Genomic DNA, 24,944 nt, shown 5'->3' with positions numbered 1-24,944 from the left:
CAATATTACAGCTATATGACGGCGTTGACCTACATCAACCAAGTCAGCGAGCCTGGCCACCCGATCCCGTTAGTCGCCTTTTACGACAAGCATAGTCGCCTTTTATGGCAAGCATGGGTTGCTGAAGATCTATTCTAACCCGGATCTTCACGGGTCTGGATACTAGGTATTATTTCAGTGATCTATTCATGTAAGTTGCGTACAGATTTATCTTTTCTTCCCTATGGAATCTGTTTTGGCATTAATGCGAGACTGATCAGTATCTAAGACTGGCGTTTTGTGTTTAGAAAGTCAAGGCTGACCAACACATATAAGTGAATAACCATTCTATTTTCCCCTGTAAGAGATGTTCGTGCAGGTATGAGATAATACCTGCCTCTTTTGTTATCTTGTAGTAATGTTCGCTTTTGTATCACCAGAATGAAGTGGAGATGCGACAACTTCTCCAGTCCATCAATCAAATCAATTTGGCACGTGCTGATGATGACAAGTTCTTTGAGTCCCACGTCCTCTTTGACAGTGGAATACAGAAGAAAACCATCTCGGAATTTCCGCTACAACTTCTGACTCTGATCGAGGAAACTCTAGGCACGTTTTTTTTGTTTTTTGGGGGGTTTTTTTATTAAAAAAAAAAAAAAAAAACAACTCTAGGCACGTATTTACCTGCTGGAGGTTCCCTCTGCTGTGAGGGGGGATCCACCTACGATCTGCCTTTATTGTGGAACAGGAGTGGCAAAGTCGTTTTTGGCGCCGGAATTCGAGTTGCTTGCGTTAGGCTTTCCAACAAACCTCTAACTGTGGGTTAGAATCCCGGATCGCTCTCATTGTATATTTATGTCAGCTCGGGCCTTTATACCCCAGGAAGCTGACACGCCGTGATAACATTGAAAGTTTGTTTGTTTGTTGTTTAACGCCGCACTCAGCAATATTCTAGGTGTATGACGGCGCATCCCAACCAGACAATCCAGTGATTGACATCATGAACATCGATCTATGCAACTGGGATACAATTACATGCATCAACCAAGTCAGCAAGGTTGACCACACTATCTCGTTAGTCGCCACTTACGACAATTATAGATTGCTGATGACCAAGTCCAACCCAGAATCTTCACAGAACGATACGATTGAACGCTTTTCAGAGGACATGTAACCAGTACAACTGTACTGAACTTGCACTTAGCAAATTTTTAATCGCTTCATACTAACGTAACTACCATACTTTACTATTTTACGCCATATTTGAGCAATATTCCTTCAGTATCAAAGCCTTGGGAGGGAGAGGCTATGCGTGGGGAAGAGAGGTGGCACCGGCAATTGTCGAACACATACGAGTACGATTGGGCCCTGGTAGTCGTCTGAGCGCTATTACTATCCCACACGTCGGCGAAGACAAAATCTAAGGCTCCAGGGGCCCTTTCAGCACTGACGAATTGGAGTCCCTTGCTGAGAGAATGATGTTATACAATTCACAACAAATTAAGGGCGGTCGGGTAGCCTAGTGGTTAAAGCGTTCGCTCGTCACGCCGAAGACCCGGGTTCGATTCCCGACATGGGTACAATGCGTGAAGCCCATTTCTGGTGTCCCCCGCCGTGATATTACTGGAATATTGCTAATAACGGCGTAAAACTATACGCACTCACTCACTCACAACAAATTAATGTCTAACCTCACGCCTCCTCCCCTCCAGGTATTATGACAGACAACTGCACGAAGGTGGAGACACCATACGGAATGAAGTTGAGTTGGAACCTGCCGCAGCCTTCTTCCAAAGTCAGACCAATGACGTTCAACATACATCTGAAGGACGGACGTAAAGTAAATCACGTTACATCGCATATATATTGCCATTAAATGAAAAAAGGAGAGTGCATTTATAATGCCGTTGTGGGTAAACAATAAAAATCACTGAGAACAGGAAACTGTCTTTAGTTTATACGAACAATATTATTTTGAAATGTTACGGGGTTTCTCCGCGGAGCAGGTTTCTACAAATACACGTGCAAGAGTGATGGGAACAATTCCTGTTGTTTATTAATGCCATTTAACCGTGTGATTTGTCAACTATTATCCTCGGGATGATCAAGGATAATAACAATCATGAAGATAACTCCAGTGAAAAGGATGGTATTAATCATTGAGCAGTTTTGTGGTAGAAATATGTAAAGTGGTATTGCTTGTCCAATCATATTTTCGATATGTTTACGCAACATAACTGTTTTAAAGTTTAATTATTGGAATTCTTAATATTCAAAGGAAGATACATCTCTATTGTTTTCTCCACTTTGGTGAGATTGTTGTTTTTGATGACTGACTTACACTTTTTTTATATATTTGAAGAGACTTGCAAATATCAAATGTGTGCGTCAACCTGTATGGTGTTTTTGATATCTTTTGTCAGATCAAATATCTCAGATCAACATATTGTGAATATGTCCCACGGTGTGGTTGCAGGTTCGAAATAAGAAACGATGGAGCCAAATCATGTACATGTCCTACGTGGTCGACTTCCTGATGACGTGTAAGTACATGTAGCTATCACTATGTCAGATTACTTCACTGTTTAGGGACCGACCACTGGATATTCTTGGGGATGAGATTTTGTATCGAGACTGGAGATTTATTCGGCTGCAGCCAGATAAATATTTTTAAAAACATACTGCGCGTTCGGTTCCATATTCAATTTTGCGCGGTTAAATCTACAGGTGACCTAGCTCTACATTGAAAACACAGCTCGTTTATCTCCTAACTGTGTCACTTAGGTCTGCTGGTGATATATCATGTTCTGTCAGACGGTCTGCCTCTTCTGATGTTATTGTAGGACCTCTGCGTTATAGTGTCCCATGATATATTATTCATTAGTTTGTTTGTTGTTTAACGCCGCACTCAGCAATATTCAAGCTATATGACGGGGGTCTGTAAATTATCGAGTCTGGACCAGATAATCCAGTGATTAACATCATTAGCATCGATCCCCACAATTGGGATACGATGACATGCATCTACCAAGTCAGTGACCACCCGATCCCGTCGTTCGCCTCTTACGACAAGCATAGTCACCTCTTACGGCAAGCATGGGTTGCTGAAGACCTATTCTATATTATCTACAAGAAATTAACAGTTTATGAATTGATACTCTTTCAAAATATAATCTTAGTTCATGTTCCAAAGAATATAAGGACGCTCTCATCCCCGTTATATCATCAGCGAATGATGAGGACTGCTACATCCTGACCACCGATGCCGACGTCAAATTTACTCCAGACTCGGTTGAAGCCCTCCTTGACCTCATGACACGTGACCGCTCAGTTGGCGCAGTATGCGCACGCACCCACCCTATCGGAAGTGGCCCACTTGTATGGTATCAAGTGTTCGAGTACGCTATACGACACTGGTTCCAAAAGGTTTGTGTTTTCTAGATCTCATTGCAATACAATCCAACCCGACATTTATCGTATCCGCATGTTTGTTTGTTTGTTGTTTAACGCCGCAATATTCCAGCTATATGACAGCTGTCTGTAAATAATCGAGTCTAGACCAGCCAATCCAGCATCTTCCCAAGGCAAGTGAGTTAACTGACTTTAAAAGTCAAGTTTCCAGCACTTGCATTTGTTTCAAACAAAACGGTGACGCCCAGTCAAGACGATCTGATCGATAATCAAGATCTATATTGTGATAAAACGAGTCTTACATCGCGAAGTGCATCAAATCACGTGAGCACCTTGATTAAAAACATGAAAAGATTTAGAAAATATCTGTTGACAACGAGCTAGCGGTGCACATGCTTTGCAACTCCTGCAGTCTACCGAAATCTGCATGACACTTTACGAACCGGATTTCGATTTCGGTGCGCGATTTTGATTGGACTATGCATAGACTCGTTAGTCCAGCCAAAATCTAACTCCATAATACCAGCCTAGTTCGGTAAGGGTGGAAACTGGACTTTATAGTCGGTTAACTCACTTGCCTCGGGAAGATGCCAATCCAGTGAATGACATCATGATCACCGATCAACGCAATTGGGATACGATGACATGCATCAGCCAAGTCAGCGAGCCTGACCACCCGATCCCGTAAGTCGCCTCTTACGACAACCTTTTACGGCAAGAATGGGTTGCTGAAGATCTATTCTGTTGTTATGTTCTGGTGCGGCGTTTAACAACAAACAAACAAACAAATGTTAGGTTCTGTGACTTGTGCGTCATCGAATAGTCATGCATGAGTCTTTGTTCGCATATCAGACGCTGATTTGTCTGTTCCAGAGTGTAACATATGCAGCTCACGATGATTGAAAACAAATGTTCTTATTCTTTCTGTTTGTGAAAATAATTGCTTTTTCCTACATTTCTGTAAAACACAAATAGCACAGCCGCTATAATTAAGATTGATATCCATGCATAATATATGGCTTATTTGGAAGCAACTCTTTGTGACGAACTGATCCTGTTTTCAACCTGAAGAAGGCCTGTTTAATTTCAGTAAGTTCGGGTTGGCTCATGAATTGTGTAGGTTGGATTGTCGGTATGCGAGTTCGTTTTAACACCGCTATGATGAGTATTCATTCACACCAGGGCGTGTTTGCTTGATGTGGGGTGAATTCCCGAAAACTATGCAGACCTTTACCTTTTTCATGGTGCTGACAAACCCTAAACCTGAATCAGAAACCAAATCATACATATCTAGCGTCGTAGACTACTGGTTCACCAGGGCCCCTAGTTAATTTTTGATGTTATTTTATCTAGCCTGTCATCACAAAACAACTTTTCTCTGAAACTGTTTTGATGATGAGAATTTGGATTTTTTAGGCTTGCTCAAACTAATAATAAGTTTATTGAAGTGGATTCATTTAAGTTTAGTTCATATGTATTGTGAATTGAAAAGTATCGAAATTCAATATTAGCACGGGGATTTTTTTATTTATATAAATACTTTCTTTGAAAGTGAGGCAAAATATTTTGTTCCTACCCACAAAATAATATTTTATTAAAATTTGTGTTGGTAATAGTTGAAGAATTTATGTATTTTCCAGCATTTTCAAGAACAGAAAATTAATGGTTAATAAGATGGTTAATAAAACCATTCATGAATATGAAGAAAATATGTGGCGCAGAAAAGTTTCTGTCAATACAGGTCTTTCACGCTTCATGCTAATACACACAAAGCTTACTCACCGTATATTATGGCAACTAGCATATCTGTACCCAGAACAGAGGTCAAGTTTAACATTTTGTGTTAGAGTTTCATCACGTAACAAAACTTCCAGGGACTGTTTATTGTGTAACAAGCATGCCTTTGATTATGATAATCACATCATATTACATTGTGAAGCTCTCCTGCAGGAAAGAAATGAACTGTTTTCAACCTTTATTGATCTGCTTGATGTTGAAACCTATGTCCAGTTGGAATCACAAGATGAAGAAGATATGTTGTCATTTTTCTTTGGTGCTGATACTCACTTCTCACAATGTATTGATATAGTTACATGGGAATCTGTTATACTGATATTTCCTGCTTATGTACTTACACTAAAGCCTTACCTTGATTATGTCATCTGATCTAACCTTTTGTACTGTGTGAATGGCATGACACTGGTGCTACTGTCTTTTATTGTATATATGTACAGGTAATGTGAGTTTGTGTGAATACGTTTGATTAATTATGTATAATCTTCGGATTAACTTCTGGAGGAAATAAAGAATCTCTCTCTCTCTCTCTCTTTCTTTGAAAGTGAGGCAAAATATTTTGTTCCTACCCACAAAATGATATTTTATTAAAATTTGAGTTCGTAATAGTTGAAGAAATTATGTATTTTCCGGCAATTTCAAGAACAGATAATTTTCTTTTCAAGAATCACATCAATGAATTGTAATGTTTAGGTAGACACGAGGGCAACCCAGACACTGCATTCATTGATCTCCGTGTATTTCCAGGCAGCAGAACATGTTCTGGGGTCGGTGCTCTGTGCTCCAGGGTGTTTCAGTGTGTATCGCTGTGTCGCCCTCAAGGAGATCCTCACAGTATACTCCACCAATGTGGAACATGCGTTTGACTTCCTGACAAAGGATATGGGAGAGGATCGCTGGCTGTGTACACTGATGGTGAGCAGTGCGCTGTGTTGAATGTAGGACCAAGTGTAGGATATGGGAGAGGATCGCTGGCTGTGTACACTGATGGTGAGCAGTCACTGTGCGTTGTGTTGAATGTAGGACCAAGTGCAGGATATGGGAGAGGATCGCTGGCTGTGTACACGCATGGTGAGCAGTGCGCTGTGTTGAATGTAGGACCAAGTGCAGGATATGGGAGAGGATCGCTGGCTGTGTACACTCATGGTAAGCTGTGCGTTGTGTTGAATGTAGGACCAAGTGCATGACATGGGAGAGGATCGCTGGCTGTGTACACGCATGGTGAGTAGTTCGTTGTGTTGAATGTAGGACCAAGTGCAGGACATGGGAGAGGATCGCTGGCTGTGTACACGCATGGTGAGTAGTGCGTTGTATTGAATGTAGGACCAAGTGCAGGACATGGGAGAGGATCGCTGGCTGTGTACACTCACGGTGAGCAGTGCGTTGTATTGAATGTAGGACCAAGTGCATGACATGGGAGAGGATCGCTGGCTGTGTACACGCATGGTGAGTAGTGCGTTGTGTTGAATGTAGGACCAAGTGCATGACATGGGAGAGGATCGCTGGCTGTGTACACGCATGGTGAGTAGTGCGTTGTATTGAATGTAGGACCAAGTGCATGACATGGGAGAGGATCGCTGGCTGTGTACACGCATGGTGAGTAGTGCGTTGTGTTGAATGTAGGACCAAGTGCAGGACATGGGAGAGGATCGCTGGCTGTGTACACGCATGGTGAGTAGTGCGTTGTGTTGAATGTAGGACCAAGTGCAGGACATGGGAGAGGATCGCTGGCTGTGTACACGCATGGTGAGTAGTGCGTTGTATTGAATGTAGGACCAAGTGTATGACATGGGAGAGGATCGCTGGCTGTGTACACGCATGGTGAGTAGTGCGTTGTATTGAATGTAGGACCAAGTGCATGACATGGGAGAGGATCGCTGGCTGTGTACACTCACGGTGTGCAGTGCGTTGTGTTGAATGTAGGACCAAGTGCAGGACATGGGGGAGGATCGCTGGCTGTGTACACTGATGGTGAGCAGAGCGTTGTGTTGAATGTAGGACCAAGTGTAGGATATGGGAGAGGATCGCTGGCTGTGAACACCAATGGTGAGGAGTGCGTTGTGTTGAATGTAGGACCAAGTGCAGGATATGGGAGAGGATCGCTGGCTGTGTACACTGATGGTGAGCAGAGCGTTGTGTTGAATGTAGGACCAAGTGTAGGACATGGGAGAGGATCGCTGGCTGTGTACACTGATGGTGAGCAGAGCGTTGTGTTGAATGTAGGACCAAGTGCAGGACATGGGAGAGGATCGCTGGCTGTGTACACTGATGGTGAGGAGTGCGTTGTGTTGAATGTAGGACCAAGTGTAGGATATGGGAGAGGATCGCTGGCTGTGTACACCCATGGTGAGGAGTGCGTTGTGTTGAATGTAGGACCAAGTGCAGGATATGGGAGAGGATCGCTGGCTGTGTACACCCATGGTGAGGAGTGCGTTGTGTTGAATGTAGGACCAAGTGCAGGACATGGGGGAGGATCGCTGGCTGTGTACACGCATGGTGAGGAGTGCGTTGTGTTGAATGTAGGACCAAGTGCAGGACATGGGAGAGGATCGCTGGCTGTGTACACTGATGGTGAGCAGAGCGTTGTGTTGAATGTAGGACCAAGTGCAGGATATGCAGTAAGGGACGGTTTTTTCTGAATGAAGGAAGCAAAAGATTTTAGGTGCAATCACAATACACTTCTTTGAGGATATCAAGCAAGTCATGGGATATTTCTGTATTTTTGTAAATTCATTGAACATGGGTTTTGTAGAGGCAAATGTCAATAACTTCAATGAACATCTTGGTTTCTGAAATCTAAGGGACACAACCCTGTACAGTGATTTGTGTGGTGACCATTGCCACATAGGCGTTCACGTGTTTCTATTGGCTACTTTAATATGGAATGATACATGATGTCGTGTCTGTTTTATGGGAGTGTGGGTTGTCGAGGTTGGGAGTGGGGCATTTGACAATAAATGAGAGAATCAATTTTTCAGTGTCATATTTATTTTTGATTTATTTGAAAAGTTGTGTCTATGGCGCAGAAACATGAGTCATTCAAAACCCTGGCCCACACCCAAAACAACCACTGGAACCGCCACTGATTTATTTACTTCATGTAATAGTTATCTAATTGTGCATATTCCCAAACATAATCTTTCAGGTTCAGAGCGGTTGGAGAATTGAGTACTGCGCAGCCGCTGAGAACTCCACACACTGCCCCAGTGAGTTTGAGGAGTTCTACAAACAGAGGCGACGTTGGATCGCCTCAAGTATTGGCAACCTCATGCTGCTGATCAAACAGTGGCAGATCATCCGACTGTTCAACTACCGAGTGTCCCTGCTGTACATTGTCTACCAGGGGGCGCTGCTCTTCTCCACTCTGATTGGTCCGAGCACGGTCATCTTGATTGTTTCAGGTAACACATGTTTATCAATGCCTCCTTTCTGAGGCATTCATACATGTGTGTGCACATGTAGTCCTGCACCATGACCGTGGAATATATTTATTTTATGAAAAAAACATAATCTAGAAATGCATACAAAAGCAAGTCTAGCCAGCTCAAGCTAGCTCTATTCCAAATCAGCATAGGGAATTTTATTTTTATTTTTAGAGTCAAGAAGGATATTGTGTAATATAAGATTTCAGAGACTAAATGTTAGTCTAGTGCACATGGTGCAGACTGGAACACATAATAATTTATGGAATTAGACCTTTATCTTTCTCTCCGATTCACATAAATATGAAATTATTGTCACAATAATGTGGTTTTAATGACAAGACTGTTTAACGTGAATTGCAGGTGAGAAGTATATTAGAAATAATCCTTAAAGTTAGAGTGATTTAAACAGATTTTTACCACAAAAAACTATTGCTAATATCACTTGCGTTTGGGTTTAAATACACAGTATACATATTGCAAAAAAACACAAATCACTAAAAAGGAAACATTCCGTGTTCTTTTATAGGTAATTACCTGTTTTGTTATAGAGATGATTATCGTGTTTTATTCTAAAGATTGTTCTGCTTTATTATGACGTAGATTGTTTTGTTCACTTGTGGTGATTAAACTTTTTTTATTTTAAAGGTTATTATCATGTTTTATTATAAAGGCGATAATCGTGTTTGATTATAAGGTAGTTATCTTGTTTTTATTACAAGGTGTGTATCTTGTTGTATTATTGAGGTGACTATCTTGTTTATAAAGGTGTTGATCTTGTTTTATTATAAATGTGATTTTCCTGTTGTGTTATAAAGATAATTATCCGGTTTTGTTATAAATATGGTTATCTTGTTTTATTATAAAGGTGATTATCGTGTTCTATTTTAAAGGTGATTATCTTGTTTCATTATAAAGGTGATTATCGTGTTCTATTTTAAAGGTGATTATCTTGTTTCATTAAAAAGGTGATTATCGTGTTCTATTTTAAAGATGATTATCTTGTTTTATTATAAAGGTGATTATCTTGTTTCATTATAAAGGTGATTATCGTGTTCTATTTTAAAGGTGATTATCTTGTTTCATTAAAAAGGTGATTATCGTGTTCTATTTTAAAGATGATTATCTTGTTTTATTATAAAGGTGATTATCTTGTTTCATTATAAAGGTGATTATCGTGTTCTATTTTAAAGGTGATTATCTTGTGTCATTAAAAATGTGATTATCGTGTTCTATTTTAAAGATGATTATTTGGTTTTATTATAAAGGTGATGATCTTGTTTCATTATAAAGGTGACTATCGTGTTCTATTTTAAAGGTGATTATCTTGTTTCATTAAAAAGGTGATTATCGTGTTCTATTTTAAAGATGATTATCTTGTTTTATTATAAAGGCGATTATATTGTTTCATTATAAAGGTGATTATCGTGTTCTATTTTAAAGGTGATTATCTTGTTTCATTAAAAAGGTGATTATCGTGTTCTATTTTAAAGATGATTATCTTGTTTTATTATAAAGGCGATTATATTGTTTCATTATAAAGGTGATTATCGTGTTCTATTTTAAAGGTGATTATCTTGTTTCATTAAAAAGGTGATTATCGTGTTCTATTTTAAAGATGATTATCTTGTTTTATTATAAAGGCGATTATATTGTTTCATTATAAAGGTGATTATCGTGTTCTATTTTAAAGGTGATTATCTTGTTTCATTAAAAAGGTGATTATCGTGTTCTATTTTAAAGATGATTATCTTGTTTCATTATAAAGGTGATTATCTTGTTTCATTATAAAGGTGATTATCGTGTTCTATTTTAAAGGTGATTATCTTGTTTCATTAAAAAGGTGATTATCGTGTTCTATTTTTAAGATGATTATCTTGTTTTATTATAAAGGTGATTATCTTGTTTCATTATAAAGGTGATTATCGTGTTCTATTTTAAAGGTGATTATCTTGTTTCATTAAAAAGGTGATTATCGTGTTCTATTTTAAAGATGATTATCGTGTTTTATTATAAAGGTGATTATCTTGTTTCATTATAAAGGTGACTATCGTGTTCTATTTTAAAGGTGATTATCTTGTTTCATTAAAAAGGTGATTATCGTGTTCTATTTTAAAGATGATTATCTTGTTTTATTATAAAGGTGATTATCTTGTTTCATTATAAAGGTGATTATCGTGTTCTATTTTAAAGGTGATTATCTTGTTTCATTAAAAAGGTGATTATCGTGTTCTATTTTAAAGATGATTATCTTGTTTTATTATAAAGGTGATTATATTGTTTCATTATAAAGGTGATTATCGTGTTCTATTTTAAAGGTGATTATCTTGTGTCATTAAAAATGTGATTATCGTGTTCTATTTTAAAGATGATTATCTTGTTTTATTATAAAGGTGATGATCTTGTTTCATTATAAAGGTGACTATCGTGTTCTATTTTAAAGGTGATTATCTTGTTTCATTAAAAAGGTGATTATCGTGTTCTATTTTAAAGATGATTATCTTGTTTTATTATAAAGGCGATTATATTGTTTCATTATAAAGGTGATTATCGTGTTCTATTTTAAAGGTGATTATCTTGTTTCATTAAAAAGGTGATTATCGTGTTCTGTTTTAAAGATGATTATCTTGTTTTATTATAAAGGTGGTTTGTGGTTCGCCTGTGGCGTGGGCACTTGGGTGTCGGGGTACCTGCAGCTCAGTCTCTGTGCCAGCTTCATCTTCATCTGTCTTTACACATCAGACAAGACGCAGATTCTGGTACCTAGTCATAATTTCCACATTCTCATGAGCAAATGCGTCATGGGGAAATAACAGCCTGTCTCACGTCAGCCCATTGTTTATTGACTAACCAATCACTACACTGTGTCGGCATGTACAAGTCACGGGTGTGACTGTACATTAATGAGTTGAGGTCGAATGGGATATGATTTATTTTTTTCAAGACTTAATAATGGAGTCTGGACCAGACAATCCAGTGATTTACATGAGCATGAGCATGACCACGGAGGTCGTCGGTACATTAATGATGACTAGAACACTAATAGCGTAATGTCATAGACACGATACGTTATAGGGAAGATAAAGAAAACAACATTGGGCGATACAATTCCCAAAATGTGTCGACTGCCTCTGTAGTCTAGTGGTAGAGCTTCTACCCGGAGAGCGAAATGTCCGGGGTTCGATCCCCGGCCGCGTTATGCCAAAAGATGTCAAAAGATGGTAATTGTTGTTACCCTGCCATTGAGCTCGGCATTAAGGGGGTAAAACAAGGACTGGTCGGCTCGGAGTCAGTATACTTTGTCTGAGTGGAGTATTCATGTTAAACTGCGGCATCGTATCTCAGTTGGCTAGCACTATAAATCGGCATCAGTCCGGACTAGTACAAGCAGCCACACACACACACACACACACGCATGTACGTCGCTATATAAGTGCAATAATCTTGGACGCGACGTTTAACCCCATTTCACCTCACCTCACCTCACCTCACCTCACCTCACCTCACCGAAATGTGTCATTGTTGTTTTGTAGACTGCGAAGCTGCTGACAGTCATATATGCCATGGTGATGACGGCACTGGTCGTGGGGGCGACCATTCAGATAGCGGACAACTTTAACCAACTAAAGTCGGGTAGGTTTCCAAGTTTCACCAAGGGGATTTCAGGCTGGTGAAAGTTGAAGCGTTTGGTCACTCGTCACAGCAGAATGTATCAGTATAAGGTAATCTAGAACTTGTGTGAATCATTCAACTGAATAATGGTTATTCATAGATCAAAATTTTAAGATGCCAGAATGTGTTGTAAGGATATTATATTCCTGCAATTCCTCTTTACTGCCACTCTTAGAGGATCACAGTCATGCTCACTGTTGCATATCATCATCTTCAGTTCACGTGAAGATCCGGGAAGGAGTAGGTCTTCAGCAACCTTTGCTTGCCCTAAAAAGCGACTATGCTTCTCGTAAGAGGTGACTACGTCCTTGGTTAATTAGTCATAACTACTTCTTAAGTTACTCACAGACAATATCATCCGAATGGTTTTTCGTTGGCAGATGGCCGTTGGATATGTACCTCTACTAGTACACCATCTTCATAGGGCACCAACCATTTAATATCCTGAAGGATAGGGAGGTTGGAATATATGTTTGTTTTCTAGCGTCAGTGCTTCAAGAGGTGGGGTTTAACGTCGCGTCCAAGATTATTGCACTTATATAGCGACGTGCATGTGTGCGTGGCTGCTTGTACATGTCCGGACTGATGCCGATTTATAGTGCTAGCCCACTGTTAAACATGAATACCCCACTCAGCCACAGTATACTGACTCCGAGCCGACCAGTCCTTGTTTTAGCCCCTTAATGTCGAGCGCCAGACAGTGTAACAACAAGTACCATCTTTTAACGTATTTTGGTATGACGCGGCCGGGGATCGAACCCCAGACATTCCGCTCTCCGGGCGGACGCTCTACCACTTGATCACGAAGGCGCTCCTGTTTTGTTTGTAAAATCTAGCGATACATTACTAAATTACTCTAAAAAAATATAAAAGAAAATGTATACACATTATAACAACATTATAAATTCACAGCTCCGTTGGCGATACTGTCAAGGATGGTTAACTTTATTCTTCAGATGATGGAACTGGATTTCAAGTATCAACGGAGAACCTTTTTGTTTCGGATAATGGATCGGGTATCCCACATTCAGTGAAATCCTTTCTTGGAAGCAGTACGTCCGTGTCACCAACGACAATCTACCTGTCGTCAATCGCGTCTGTGTTCATCGTGGCTGCTCTGCTTCACCCGAAGGAGATGTTATGTCTCATATACGGCATATGCTATCTTCCGTGTCTGCCCTCCGGCTACCTGTTACTGATGATCTACAGCGTGTGCAACATCACAGACAGAAGCTGGGGTATACATTGTACATGCTGGCAGTGAGTGAGGTCGATTTTACGCCGCTTTGAGCATTAATTGGGTTACATCACGGCGTGTAAGCTTGGTGTTAGGGTGAGTAAATGAGTTTGATTTTACGCCGCTTTTAGCAATATTCCAGCAATATCACGGCGGGCTTCACATATTGTACGCATGTCGGGAATCGAACCCGGGTCTTCAGCGTGTCGAGCGAACGCGTTAACCACTAGGCTACCAGACCGCCCCCTGGCTGGGTGTTAGAGAACATTTTAACCACGTTGGTGAAAGGAACCAGAACAAGGATCTAAACGTAGAAACACGAATATATGATGCCGACCAACCATTCTCTCACACTTAAGGTACGCATCAATAGCGGCGCCTTGTACCTTATAGCCTTATAGCCCCTGGCCCACCCCTGAGCCCAAATGTTGATATGAGTAGAGTTTTGAGTCACATGATTCTTTGTGTGTCAGCGTCGAGGGGAGATTGCCTTAAGAATGGACTACCATGGGGACCGGGGGTTAGACTCGGCGACCTCACTGAAAGTGTATCATAGTGCCTCGATGACGTGTAATATAGCAAGAATGTTGAGCTAAATAACAGTTATACCTTAAATTCAGAAAATGATTTCTTTTTGGTCAATCAGAGTTATCAAATCACGACTTAAGCAGCAGAATTGACAAATAGCGAATCTCACCCGAGTGTCTTTTGATATCAAATATATCAACACGAGTTGATAAAAGTGAAAAAATTCCGAGGCTTGCCGAGGATTTTTGCCACTTTTATCAACGAGTGTTGATATATTTGATATCAATAGACACGAGGATGAGAATTTATTTATCATCCAACATCATTCTTCCAACTTTTTCAATTTGTAGACATTAATTAGCAGTGTCTTCAGTGTAAAAAAGTACTGAAAACAGCTTCAGTGGCAGAGCCATTAGTGATGTCATTTGATTGTGGCGTCATGGTAACCAGTGACATCACAATGGTCTGCAAAACATTGTGATGTAATTTCATTGCAGCGATATCTAGAGTGTAGATATCGCTTGATCTCATCCAAGCGATATCTCCTGTGGGAGCCAGTTTCGGATGATAATACGTCTTATCAATGATGGTTGGTATACTTTCAAAGCATGTACATGTACAATTATGAGTGAGGATTACAAGTCAAAGAATGGGTGACAACATACATATAGGGCGGATTATGTATTCCAAGCCCTGAGGAGATTAACTTCGGGGCGTCCACTTCGGGGCGCACACTTTCGATGTCTTAAATATACTTGAGTAAAGTATATTCGTGGGAAAAATATCTTTGAGAATATACAGCGCCACACATTGTTTATAGGCTACTTTCGTGATGTCCTTAGTTTAGATCTACAATTCAATTAAAACATTGAACACAATCAGTCCTGCTTATTATCCTCGCTAACACCAGAAAGTCTACGTTGAAGACTGTCAAGGCTGCGCGTTCGTTTGCACACTCAACCTAGCACATAAACATTAACAGACAACCAAGTGCTATCCGTGAAGGTGCGGGGTTGAATAGGTCTTTAGCGGCCAACGGAAACATGATTAACCTGTAAATGTGAAAAGACGCCCCTCCCTCGCTTCTTGTTTACTTTGAGAATGTCTACATATTCAGATGACAAAGACTTGAAAGACATACTTCACCAATTCCATACTATTTAACCATGTAGTTTACCCGTGAAGATCCGGGGTAGGATAGGTCTTCAGCAGTCCATGCTTGCCGTAAAAGGCGACTATGCTTGTCGTAAGAGGCGACTGACGGGATCGGGTGGTCAGGCTAGCTGATTTGGTTGATGCATGTCATCGATCCGAATTGCTCATAATGTCAATCACTCGATTGTCTTGTCCAGACTCGAATATTTACTGACCGCCGTATACCTGGAATATTGCCGAGTGCGGCGTTAAACAAACTACAAACAAACAAACAAAACATTGCAGACACAGAATGTTGGTGTCCTATACAAACACAACAACAGGTAGGCGAGGCTGTTCACTAACACTTGGTAACGCGTCTCCAGGTACTCGGGAGAAGAAATCGTATGGAGAAGACCAGGGGAAACCAGGATACAAGCGGCTACAGAAGATCATGGAGATCATATGTTTGTGAGGCATTTAATTTGTACCATTTATATTTTCCTAGAGTGAGTGAGTGAATATGGTTTTACGCCGCCTTTAGCAATTTTCCAGCAATATCACGGCGGGGGACACCAGAAATGGGCTTCACACATTGTACCCATGTCGGGATTGGAACCCGGGTCTTCGGCGTGACGAGCGAACGCTTTAACCACTGGGCTACCCGACCGCCCCTATTTCTCCTAGAATAGCTATGACTATCATATTGTGTTTTCGGAAATATCTTTTCAATATCCTTCATACAAATCTAGAAATTCATACTTGATGTTAATTTATTGAAATGGGAAACCTAATGACTGAACCGCAATGCATGATGTCTTAACGACAGTCAGCAAGAGTCAAACTATTTCACGGCGTCCTGTAAATGCCCGAGTCGGGATTAAACAAACAAGACCAAATCAGTCACGCCTAAGATCCAGTCCACGGAACCTTCATACAGCCTGTATTGGAACTTGGGGTCTTATTCGTACAAAATGCCGCGATCGGTTGGTTTCTGTTACGCCGAGTGAGTGTGGTTGTACGCCGCCTTTAGTTATATTCCAGCAATATCACGGCGGGGGCACCAGAAATGGGTAGGTCGGGAATAGAACCCGGGTCTTCGGCGTGACGAGCGAACGCTTTAACCACTAGGCTATCCGACCGCCCCCTGGCACCCCGAAGTGCATCAACTTGAATAAGTATTCATACCAATTCAATCATCTGTTACTTTGCTGCAGTTGCTGTGTGAAACGGCCAACCCCCGCTGACAAGTCCCTCGTAATTGAAGTGCCCCCTTTTGAGAAATGGGCGTCAAGCGAGGATCTAAGTAAGTCACTTAGCAACGTACTTCAACATCTAACTTTACCACGTATTTCAGCATGTGCAATATGCAGCCTCAAAACAATGTATTTTAGCCCACCTCACTGACCGTGTCATTCCGTGATCTATAGGGTATTTGTCGCAGATATCTAGTTTTATCTCTATCTGCAACTTTTCAGGACAATTAATCAAAAATGATAATATATCATCTGAAGTTTCCTCAGAAAACAATATGTGGAATGCTGGACTTCCTCATAGTTCATATCAATGTGAAATGTTTGGATATATCCTCGGCTTTCTGCTGATGTGTTTCTTTTAATATAAAACAGAATATCTGTTCAGATTGACAAAATCAAAACAAGGGAATTTGTCCAAGAAGTTTAGTTTCAGGTAAATCGAAGATAATTGTTCAAGAATTGTCAAGTAGACAATTACCTTCCACTGATCGGCACACCTCAACTATAACAACCAGAGCCCAGTGAAACTCATCCTTTGTTTAAAATATAGATGTATGCAATAAAGCTTTAGAGTGACAAACACTGTATGACAAAAGGGAGGACTTTCAAATAGCAGACTTTCTCTTAATATCGAGCAAAACTGCAGCATTTCACTTTTGAGGTGCAAGCGATCTTGCTCTTTCAGATTTCAAACAGCGTCATACAACTCTTGCTCAGAGGACGTTTGATAAGGGTAACACCATCCAATTCCTTATATAAGTGAAGCTTTTATGACCTGTTACCTTGGACACGTGGTGGACATTTCCAACTTTGACGCATCGGTGACAAAAAATGTGTCCGATGCAATATCCCTATATATCATATTTCCAGGTGTCATTTTCAGTTGAACGATTTAGTAATTTGCTGGGGCGGGCATATTTTGGTTGTTGGGAAGTTATCCCTGACAGTTTTTGCTCCCAGTTTTATCAAACATTGACGGTAAGCCCGTGAAGATCCGGGGTAGAATAGGTCTTCAGCAACCCATGCTTGCCCTAAGCGGCTATGCTTGTCGTAAGAGGCGACTAACGGGATCGGGTGGTCAGGCCTGCTGACTTGGTTGATGTATCCCAATGGTGCGGATCGATGCTCATGACATCAATCACTGTAGTGTCTGGTCCAGACTCAATCACTTACAGACCGCCCTCATATAGCTGGAATATTGATGAGTGCGGCCATAAAGAACAAACAAACAAATCTTTCAACCTCAGATTTAAAAACATTGTTCGTACATCATCTTTCAACCTCAACCTGATATTTCATTTAGAGCCTGGCTCTAGCAGCGAACGGCGTTCGGTGGATGATGATGATGACGATGACGATGACGATGAGGTGTACATACCTATCCCCGTGGAGGAGTGGCTTCCCCCGGAACTCAGAGTAAGAACATACACACGTATCTTCATAGAAGGCGAACAGTAAGATCAGATACTTTAACATGTGTCTCCACAGATAACCATGTATCTTCATAGAAGGCGAACAGTAAGATCAGATAGTATAACATGTGTCTCCACAGATACACCCGTATCTTCATAGAAGGCGAACAGTAAGATCAGCTACTTTAACATGTGTCTCCACAGATAACCACGTATCTTCATAGAAGTCGAACAGTAAGATCAGCTACTTTAACATGTGTCTCCACAGATACACCCGTATCTTCATAGAAGGCGAACAGTAAGATCAGATACTTTAACATGTGTCTCCACAGAACACACGTATCTTCATAGGAGGCGAACAGTAAGATCAGATACTTTAACATGTGTCTCCACAGAACACACGTATCTTCATAGGAGGCGAACAGTAAGATCAGATACTTTAACATGTGTCTCCACAGAACACACGTATCTTCATAGAAGGCGAACAGTAAGATCAGATACTTTAACATGTGTCTCCACAGAACACACGTATCTTCATAGAAGGCGAACAGTAAGATCAGATACTTTAACATGTATCTCCACAGAACACACGTATCGTCATAGAAGGCGAACAGTAAGATCAGATACTTTAACATGTGTCTCCACAGAACACACGTATCTTCATAGAAGGCGAACAGTAAGATCAGATACTTTAACATGTGTCTCCACAGAACACACGTATCTTCATAGAAGGCGAACAGTAAGATCAGATACTTTAACATGTATCTCCACAGAACACACGTATCGTCATAGAAGGCGAACAGTAAGATCAGATACTTTAACATGTGTCTCCACAGAACACACGTATCGTCATAGAAGGCGAACAGTAAGATCAGATACTTTAACATGTGTCTCCACAGAACACCCGTATCTTCATAGAAGGCGAACAGTAAGATCAGATACTTTAACATGTGTCTCCACAGAACACACGTATCTTCATAGAAGGCGAACAGTAAGATCAGATACTTTAACATGTATCTCCACAGAACACACGTATCGTCATAGAAGGCGAACAGTAAGATCAGATACTTTAACATGTGTCTCCACAGAACGCACGTATATTCATAGAAGGCGAACAGTAAGATCAGATACTTTAACATGTGTCTCCACAGAACACACGTATCTTCATAGAAGGCGAACAGTAAGATCAGATACTTTAACATGTGTCTCCACAGAACACACGTATCTTCATAGAAGGCGAACAGTAAGATCAGATACTTTAACATGTGTCTCCACAGAACACACGTATCTTCATAGAAGGCGAACAGTAACATCAGGTACTTTAACATGTGTCTCCACAGAACACACGTATCTTCATAGAAGGCGAACAGTAAGATCAGATACTTTAACATGTGTCTCCACAGAACACACGTATCTTCATAGAAGGCGAACAGTAAGATCAGATACTTTAACATGTATTGACGGGGTAAAAAGAGAAACTTCAACATGTATCTCTATTGGGTGTTGACGGGGTAAGAGGAGAAACTTTAACATGTATCTCTATTGGGTGTTGACGGGGTAAGAGGAGAAACTTTAACATGTATCTCTATTGAGTGTTGACAGGAAAAAGAGAAACTTTAACATGTATCTCTATTGGGTGTTAACGGGAAAGAACGAAGATATGAGAAGTGTGAACAGTGTGACTTCATTGACAGAGTCATCATTGACAGATTACGGGTGTCATTTTACCCATGATATCCCGCATCCTTGAATGAGGACGCCCGTAATACAACATCATTGGTTTGGGTACCCCAGGTGGACATAATTTGACCATGACTATGAAATAGCAGTGTCTTTGTTTTCAAAGTTAATTTTGTCATAATGTCAAGAGAGAGAATCTCGAGGAAGCTTCACAAACAACAAACAATAGTTGAGTGTGGTCTCTATGTTCTTCAAAAGGAACACGGCTCACTATTCAGGCAGCATGGGTTTCACACTACTCTCTTTATATCTGGCATGACCGAGAGCGAGCTGGACGACATCGGCATCAAGGGCAAAGGGCCCCGCCAGAACCTGCTGCAGATGATCGAGTCACTGCCTGCCTTTGAGATAGACTACAAAGTACCGGTAAGATGAGTGAGCGAGTGAACGCCACTTTGTGTATTATGTCAGTTATATCACAGGGTGTAAGCGTGATGTGGGAGGAAAGCCTCACATGAAGACTTAGAAGCTTACCACTTTGGTGAAGCCCACAAACATGAGTATGGCGATTACAACAATAGAAACATAGCCATGGCGCACCGGGATTCAAATCAACTTGAAACCTACACAGAGGTAATTCGATGAGTTTGTGAAATAACTTCAGACAAACCAGCGATGGCTATAATTGTGAGCAACTATCAAATCAAAACAAGAGAACTTGGTCAAGAAGTGTAACGTTTGCTTCAGGGATGTCGGTGAGCAACGATCAAAGCCGTCCAGAATGAGTGAGTGAGTTGGGTTTAACGCCGCATTTAACAGTATTCCAGTTATATAGAGGCGTGTCAGCTTAATGTGGGAGGAAAGCCCGAAGTGATGCAGGTCTCAGACGTTTACTATTTCGGTGAAACCACCCGATGTAGATTGTTCGAGACCTTTTCTAACCCGGAATATTGATCATTTGAGAAAATCAACATCTTGGTTTTCCAAGTGACAATAACGACATGTTTCTTTCAGAGCAGTGTTATAGAATGGCTGGAGACTATCGGCCTGTCTGAGTATGAGCAGAACTTCAAGAGGAACAACATCAAGAAGACCAAGGATCTCAGTCTACTGAAGTCATTCAGGAGGAAGGAGATAGAGAAGAAACTCAAGATCACAATGACCGGTGAGGGTCTGACTGCTTTATACTAATTATTGGATGGAACAAATGAGGTCCTGAAACTTTGTGTTCTTTCTAACATCATGTAAAAGATTTATAAATGAAGTCAGTTATGAATGGGTATATACCAAGTGAAGACAGTCCTGACAAGATTGAAGTTGGTATACAATGAAGGAGAAGCTAATGGACAGGACAGGTGTTATAGGAGGCTGGGAAAAATGTGACGTAATAAACAAGGGATCAAAACTGTACTTATACAATAAACTCAGAGAGTGGCTAGCTTGATTGTAAAGTGGATTTAGATTAAAGGATTATATTATATTCACATGTATTGCGGAGGAAAACTCCCTGGTCACGATTGAATGATGGCTGTTTTATGTGATAGGCTCTCACGTGGAGCTTGTGCTTTCTCCAGTTACTATTTATTACATAAATTGCATTTATCAGTTACTGTCCTTACACTGGAAATAATCAGTAAACTCCGAAAGTCCAAACGGTTCCTCCTATGCTGTGTGGGTGAGACTGGGACTATGACTGTAGGCACATCTGATACGTTATTCCCCAAGCCACCGAGTCTCAGCTGTCAAGCCACCACCTCGCTTCTCACGACATAGATTGCTGGGGACAAAGCCTAACCCATATTAGCCACAGGATGCTGCCGAGGTTAATAATCCTATGGCAGTATTTTATTGCAGGTCACATCAAACGGCTGATTTACGCTATACAGAAGCTGCGGCAACCAACTAAAGGTAACACATCTTCCTCAGTCCCTCCCTGCACTCACTCACTTGCTTGATAAAGATTGGAACTTTTAGAGAGTTCTAGGCTACGTGAAGAACAACGTTCCTGTGGCTATATTCATGCGGGTTAGTCAGGTAAATGTCGAATGGATGCATCACTTCGGGTTTCCTCCAATATAAAGGGCGGTCGGGTAGCCTAGTGGTTAAAGCGTTCGCCGTGCAGTGTGTACATAGGTATGTCAGGTGCAGTGACATGTGTTTGTCAGGTATAGGGTATATTCAAAATGTGAATTCCAGAGCATAATCGTCCTGGATTATCTGCCCCTAAGGTTGTGACTAAAATTATATCGATAGATCAGTTTAAATCAGTGATGACACCAGGTGCTCTCCAAAAGGGTTCGACCCCTGAAGATTCAGGGGTAGAATAGGTCTTTAGTAAGCCATGCTTGCCGTAAAAGGCGACTATGCTTGTCGTAAAAGGCGACTAACGGGATCGGGTGGTCAGGCTCGCTGACTTGGTTGATGCATGTCATCGATCCGAATTGCGTGGATCGATGCTCATGATATTAATTCCTGGATTGTCTTGTCCAGACTCGATTATTTACAGACCGCCGTCATACAGCTTGAATATTGCTGAGTGCGGCGTAAAACAACTAACCAACCAACCAAAAGGGTTAAGTATATTCTGCCTTACCGGCAACACTCGCTACTCAGACGTTGCACATAAAGAACTCGATGAAGTATTGATGTACGTCTTCATACTACCAGCTGAGAAGAAGGCGGCCGAGATGAAAGCTCTCGTGGACAGGTCACCAACACGACTCCTCAGAAATTCAAACATTGCCGAATATGATTTCTGGCAACGGCTGATTGACGAGTGCCTGGAACCTGATAGCAAGGCCTTCGGCATTGAGGCAGAGCTGAACGGTACAGTACCAATACTACATATACTGACACGATGCGTCACTGGTGTGTCTAGACTTTGGCTGGTGTATTGCCGAGTGACATTATCGACAGAAGATCCCCCGATTATAAAACATAGTTTGGCGGAATCCGGGATTTTTTACCAAAGTTGTAGACGTGTGGTAATTGTGTCCATTTAGACATTCCTCCACAATTAGTCTGGGAACTGGCCATATAATTAAAACAGTCGGGATCAACAGGGATAATTCACCATGTAGTTCACTGGTAAAATAGCTCAAAGATCCTTTGTCCAAAGTCTGTAATCTAAAAGGTCTAATATGTAAGTGATCAATTTTTCAATGACGTAAACATTCCGTCTGCCATGTTCCAGTCCGCCTGTCAGGTCAAATATTTTATTTTCATTTATTTATTTACTCTCCACAGCTAGACTAGGCGAGCTGAGGAATACGTGGCTCATGATTCTGGTTGTCAGCAACTTAATGTGGCTCATTCTCATCATTACTTTACCCCAGCTCACCGTCCTGGGAACAAGCCCATTAGGTGCGTAGCCCGTAATGTCTGATGAATGGTCCACAGCAACATATTCAGGTCGTAAGAGAAGACTTGATCGATCCAGTTGTCAGGCTCAGTGACTTGGTAGATTGTAGCATGGTACCTTGATGGCGTTAATCGCTGCTCATGCTATCATCCTCTGGTTTGTATGGTTCGAATACTTACTGGCCACCATGATATGGCTTGAACTGGCGAGTTTGGCTGCAGCTGCTTGTGTCAAACAGCACTCACCTGTTGAATGTTATGTCATTCCTAGATTATGATCTGAATGAGTATTTGTATATTGTGGTCCTCATTTCGAATCCATGACATTTCTGGAATTTATACAGTAGTCATCATATTGTGCAGTTCATCATATTGTGTGTTTTTTTAAAATTTCAATTCAATGTCATTTATTTTTTCTGTACTTTAAAGTCACATAAACTCCACATGCTCTCTGTTACTCAAATGGGTTTGTTTGTAAACGGGGACGGTGGGGTAGCCTAGTGGTTTAAGCGTTCGCTCGTTACGCCGAAAACCTTTCGATTCCCAACGTGGGTACGATATGTGAAGCCCATTTCAGGCGTCCCCTGCTGTGATATTGCTGGACTATTGCTCAAAGCGACATAACACCATACTCAATCACTCACTCACTGTTTGTAAACGTGTGTCACCTCTGATGTTGTTTCAGCTGTATATTGATGTGATTTCCAGTTCTGAGTTTGCTGCTTATCTTCGGCACCCTGCTGGGGATCCAGTTCCTGGCGATGCTGGCCCACCGTCTCTCAACCCTCGTCCACTTCATGGCCAGGGCCCCCTTCAAGTGTGGCGCACCGATGAAAACATCCTGGTCCTTCGAGGGCCAGCGATGCTGTCATGATCATGAGACCCAAGATGATGTGGAGGCCATCAGAACAATAAGGAATGATGAGGCAAACATTCACGAGTCACGGAGAAGACAGCTGATAAGAAACAGTTCTTCTGGAAGTATTTCTGAGACAGCTCCCTTGATAAGTCATTCACAAGAGAGGGAGCTCAAAACACCACCATTCTTGTAGCTAAGCTTCGATGATTTACTGCTTTTCTGTCCCCAGTTAATTAGCATGTGGCGTGTTGTACTTTGTTTATGTTTACATTTCCGTTACATAGTGTCACAGTTGTTATACGTCTCTGTGTAGACACATGTTGAATACCCATGCATCATTCACCTCATCAAACGTATTACATAAAAGCGTTATTTAGTCAGGACAAAATCATTGAAGCTGGTGGACCAAACTTCGACAAAATATTGTATTTGCATTCCGTACAGATATGACTTTCATTCTGTAAAATTGTTGGGTAATTACAACTTTCACAACTTTAAAACGTGGAGAAGTGGTTTGCCATACACATGACTTGAGGTGTGAGGTGAAATTGAGTTTAACGTCGCGTCCAAGATTATTGCACTTATATAGCGACGTGCATGCACGTGTATGTGTGTGTGTTGCTGCTTGTACTAGTCCGGACTGATGCCGATTTATAGTGCTAGCTCACTGAGATACCATGCCGCAGTTTAACATGAATACCCCACTCAGACACAGTATACTGACTCCGAGCCGACCAGTCCTTGTTTTAGCCCCTTAATGCCGAGCGCCAGACAGGGTAACAACAAGTACAATCTTTTAACGTCTTTTTGTATGACGCGGCCCGGGATCGAACCCTGGACCTTCCGCTCTCCGGGCGGACGCTCTACCACAAGACCACGGAGGCGGTCCACACATGACTTGAAGTCATGTTTAATGCTTTAATCTATTTCGAAGCTTTGCAAAGGATATATATGACGTTTTTTCAAGCACTTTCAGTGTAACGCTCTCTTTGTTGAAAATACGTCCTTGTTCAACTCAGTTATGTAATATTATGATATAATTTCAATCTACAATGGACTTTGTTTTTTAACATTATATTCATGACTTTTGTTGCTTTTATTGTGAAGATGGAAAGGGATTTGTGGCATTTATCAACATAGAGTTTCTAAATAAAATATTCATTCATAGAATAAAGCTTGATTATATTTTGATTGCGTTTG

The 24,944-nt window shown here is 41.1% G+C and overlaps 1 protein-coding gene across 4 annotated transcripts in view; it reads left to right on the top strand.

The window, feature by feature from the left end:
• The window catches only part of LOC124113184, a 40,608-nt gene extending 16,204 nt beyond the window's left edge, over positions 1-24,404 (top strand). For all 4 annotated transcript variants that reach the window (XM_046473454.2, XM_046473455.2, XM_048395377.1 and 1 more), the window contains 18 exons: positions 420-588; positions 1,692-1,819; positions 2,456-2,522; positions 3,209-3,405; positions 5,932-6,099; positions 8,330-8,585; positions 11,250-11,365; positions 12,140-12,239; positions 13,235-13,516; positions 15,564-15,648; positions 16,395-16,483; positions 17,737-17,849; positions 19,784-19,951; positions 20,540-20,690; positions 21,380-21,433; positions 22,193-22,351; positions 22,772-22,888; positions 23,594-24,404. In XM_046473454.2, the coding sequence (XP_046329410.2) occupies positions 420-588; positions 1,692-1,819; positions 2,456-2,522; positions 3,209-3,405; positions 5,932-6,099; positions 8,330-8,585; positions 11,250-11,365; positions 12,140-12,239; positions 13,235-13,516; positions 15,564-15,648; positions 16,395-16,483; positions 17,737-17,849; positions 19,784-19,951; positions 20,540-20,690; positions 21,380-21,433; positions 22,193-22,351; positions 22,772-22,888; positions 23,594-23,937 (2,763 nt within the window). In that variant the 3' untranslated portion in view covers positions 23,938-24,404. The remainder of the gene's footprint in view (positions 1-419; positions 589-1,691; positions 1,820-2,455; positions 2,523-3,208; positions 3,406-5,931; positions 6,100-8,329; positions 8,586-11,249; positions 11,366-12,139; positions 12,240-13,234; positions 13,517-15,563; positions 15,649-16,394; positions 16,484-17,736; positions 17,850-19,783; positions 19,952-20,539; positions 20,691-21,379; positions 21,434-22,192; positions 22,352-22,771; positions 22,889-23,593) is intronic.
• The last annotated feature ends 540 nt before the right edge of the window (positions 24,405-24,944 follow it).

The sequence above is a fragment of the Haliotis rufescens genome, unplaced genomic scaffold (genome assembly GCF_023055435.1).
Source record: "Haliotis rufescens isolate VD_foot unplaced genomic scaffold, xgHalRufe1.0.p SCAF_14, whole genome shotgun sequence".
NCBI lineage: Eukaryota > Metazoa > Mollusca > Gastropoda > Lepetellida > Haliotidae > Haliotis > Haliotis rufescens.
The sequence above is the reverse complement of the archived record's forward strand: the minus strand, read 5'-3'. Positions and strand labels throughout refer to the sequence as shown.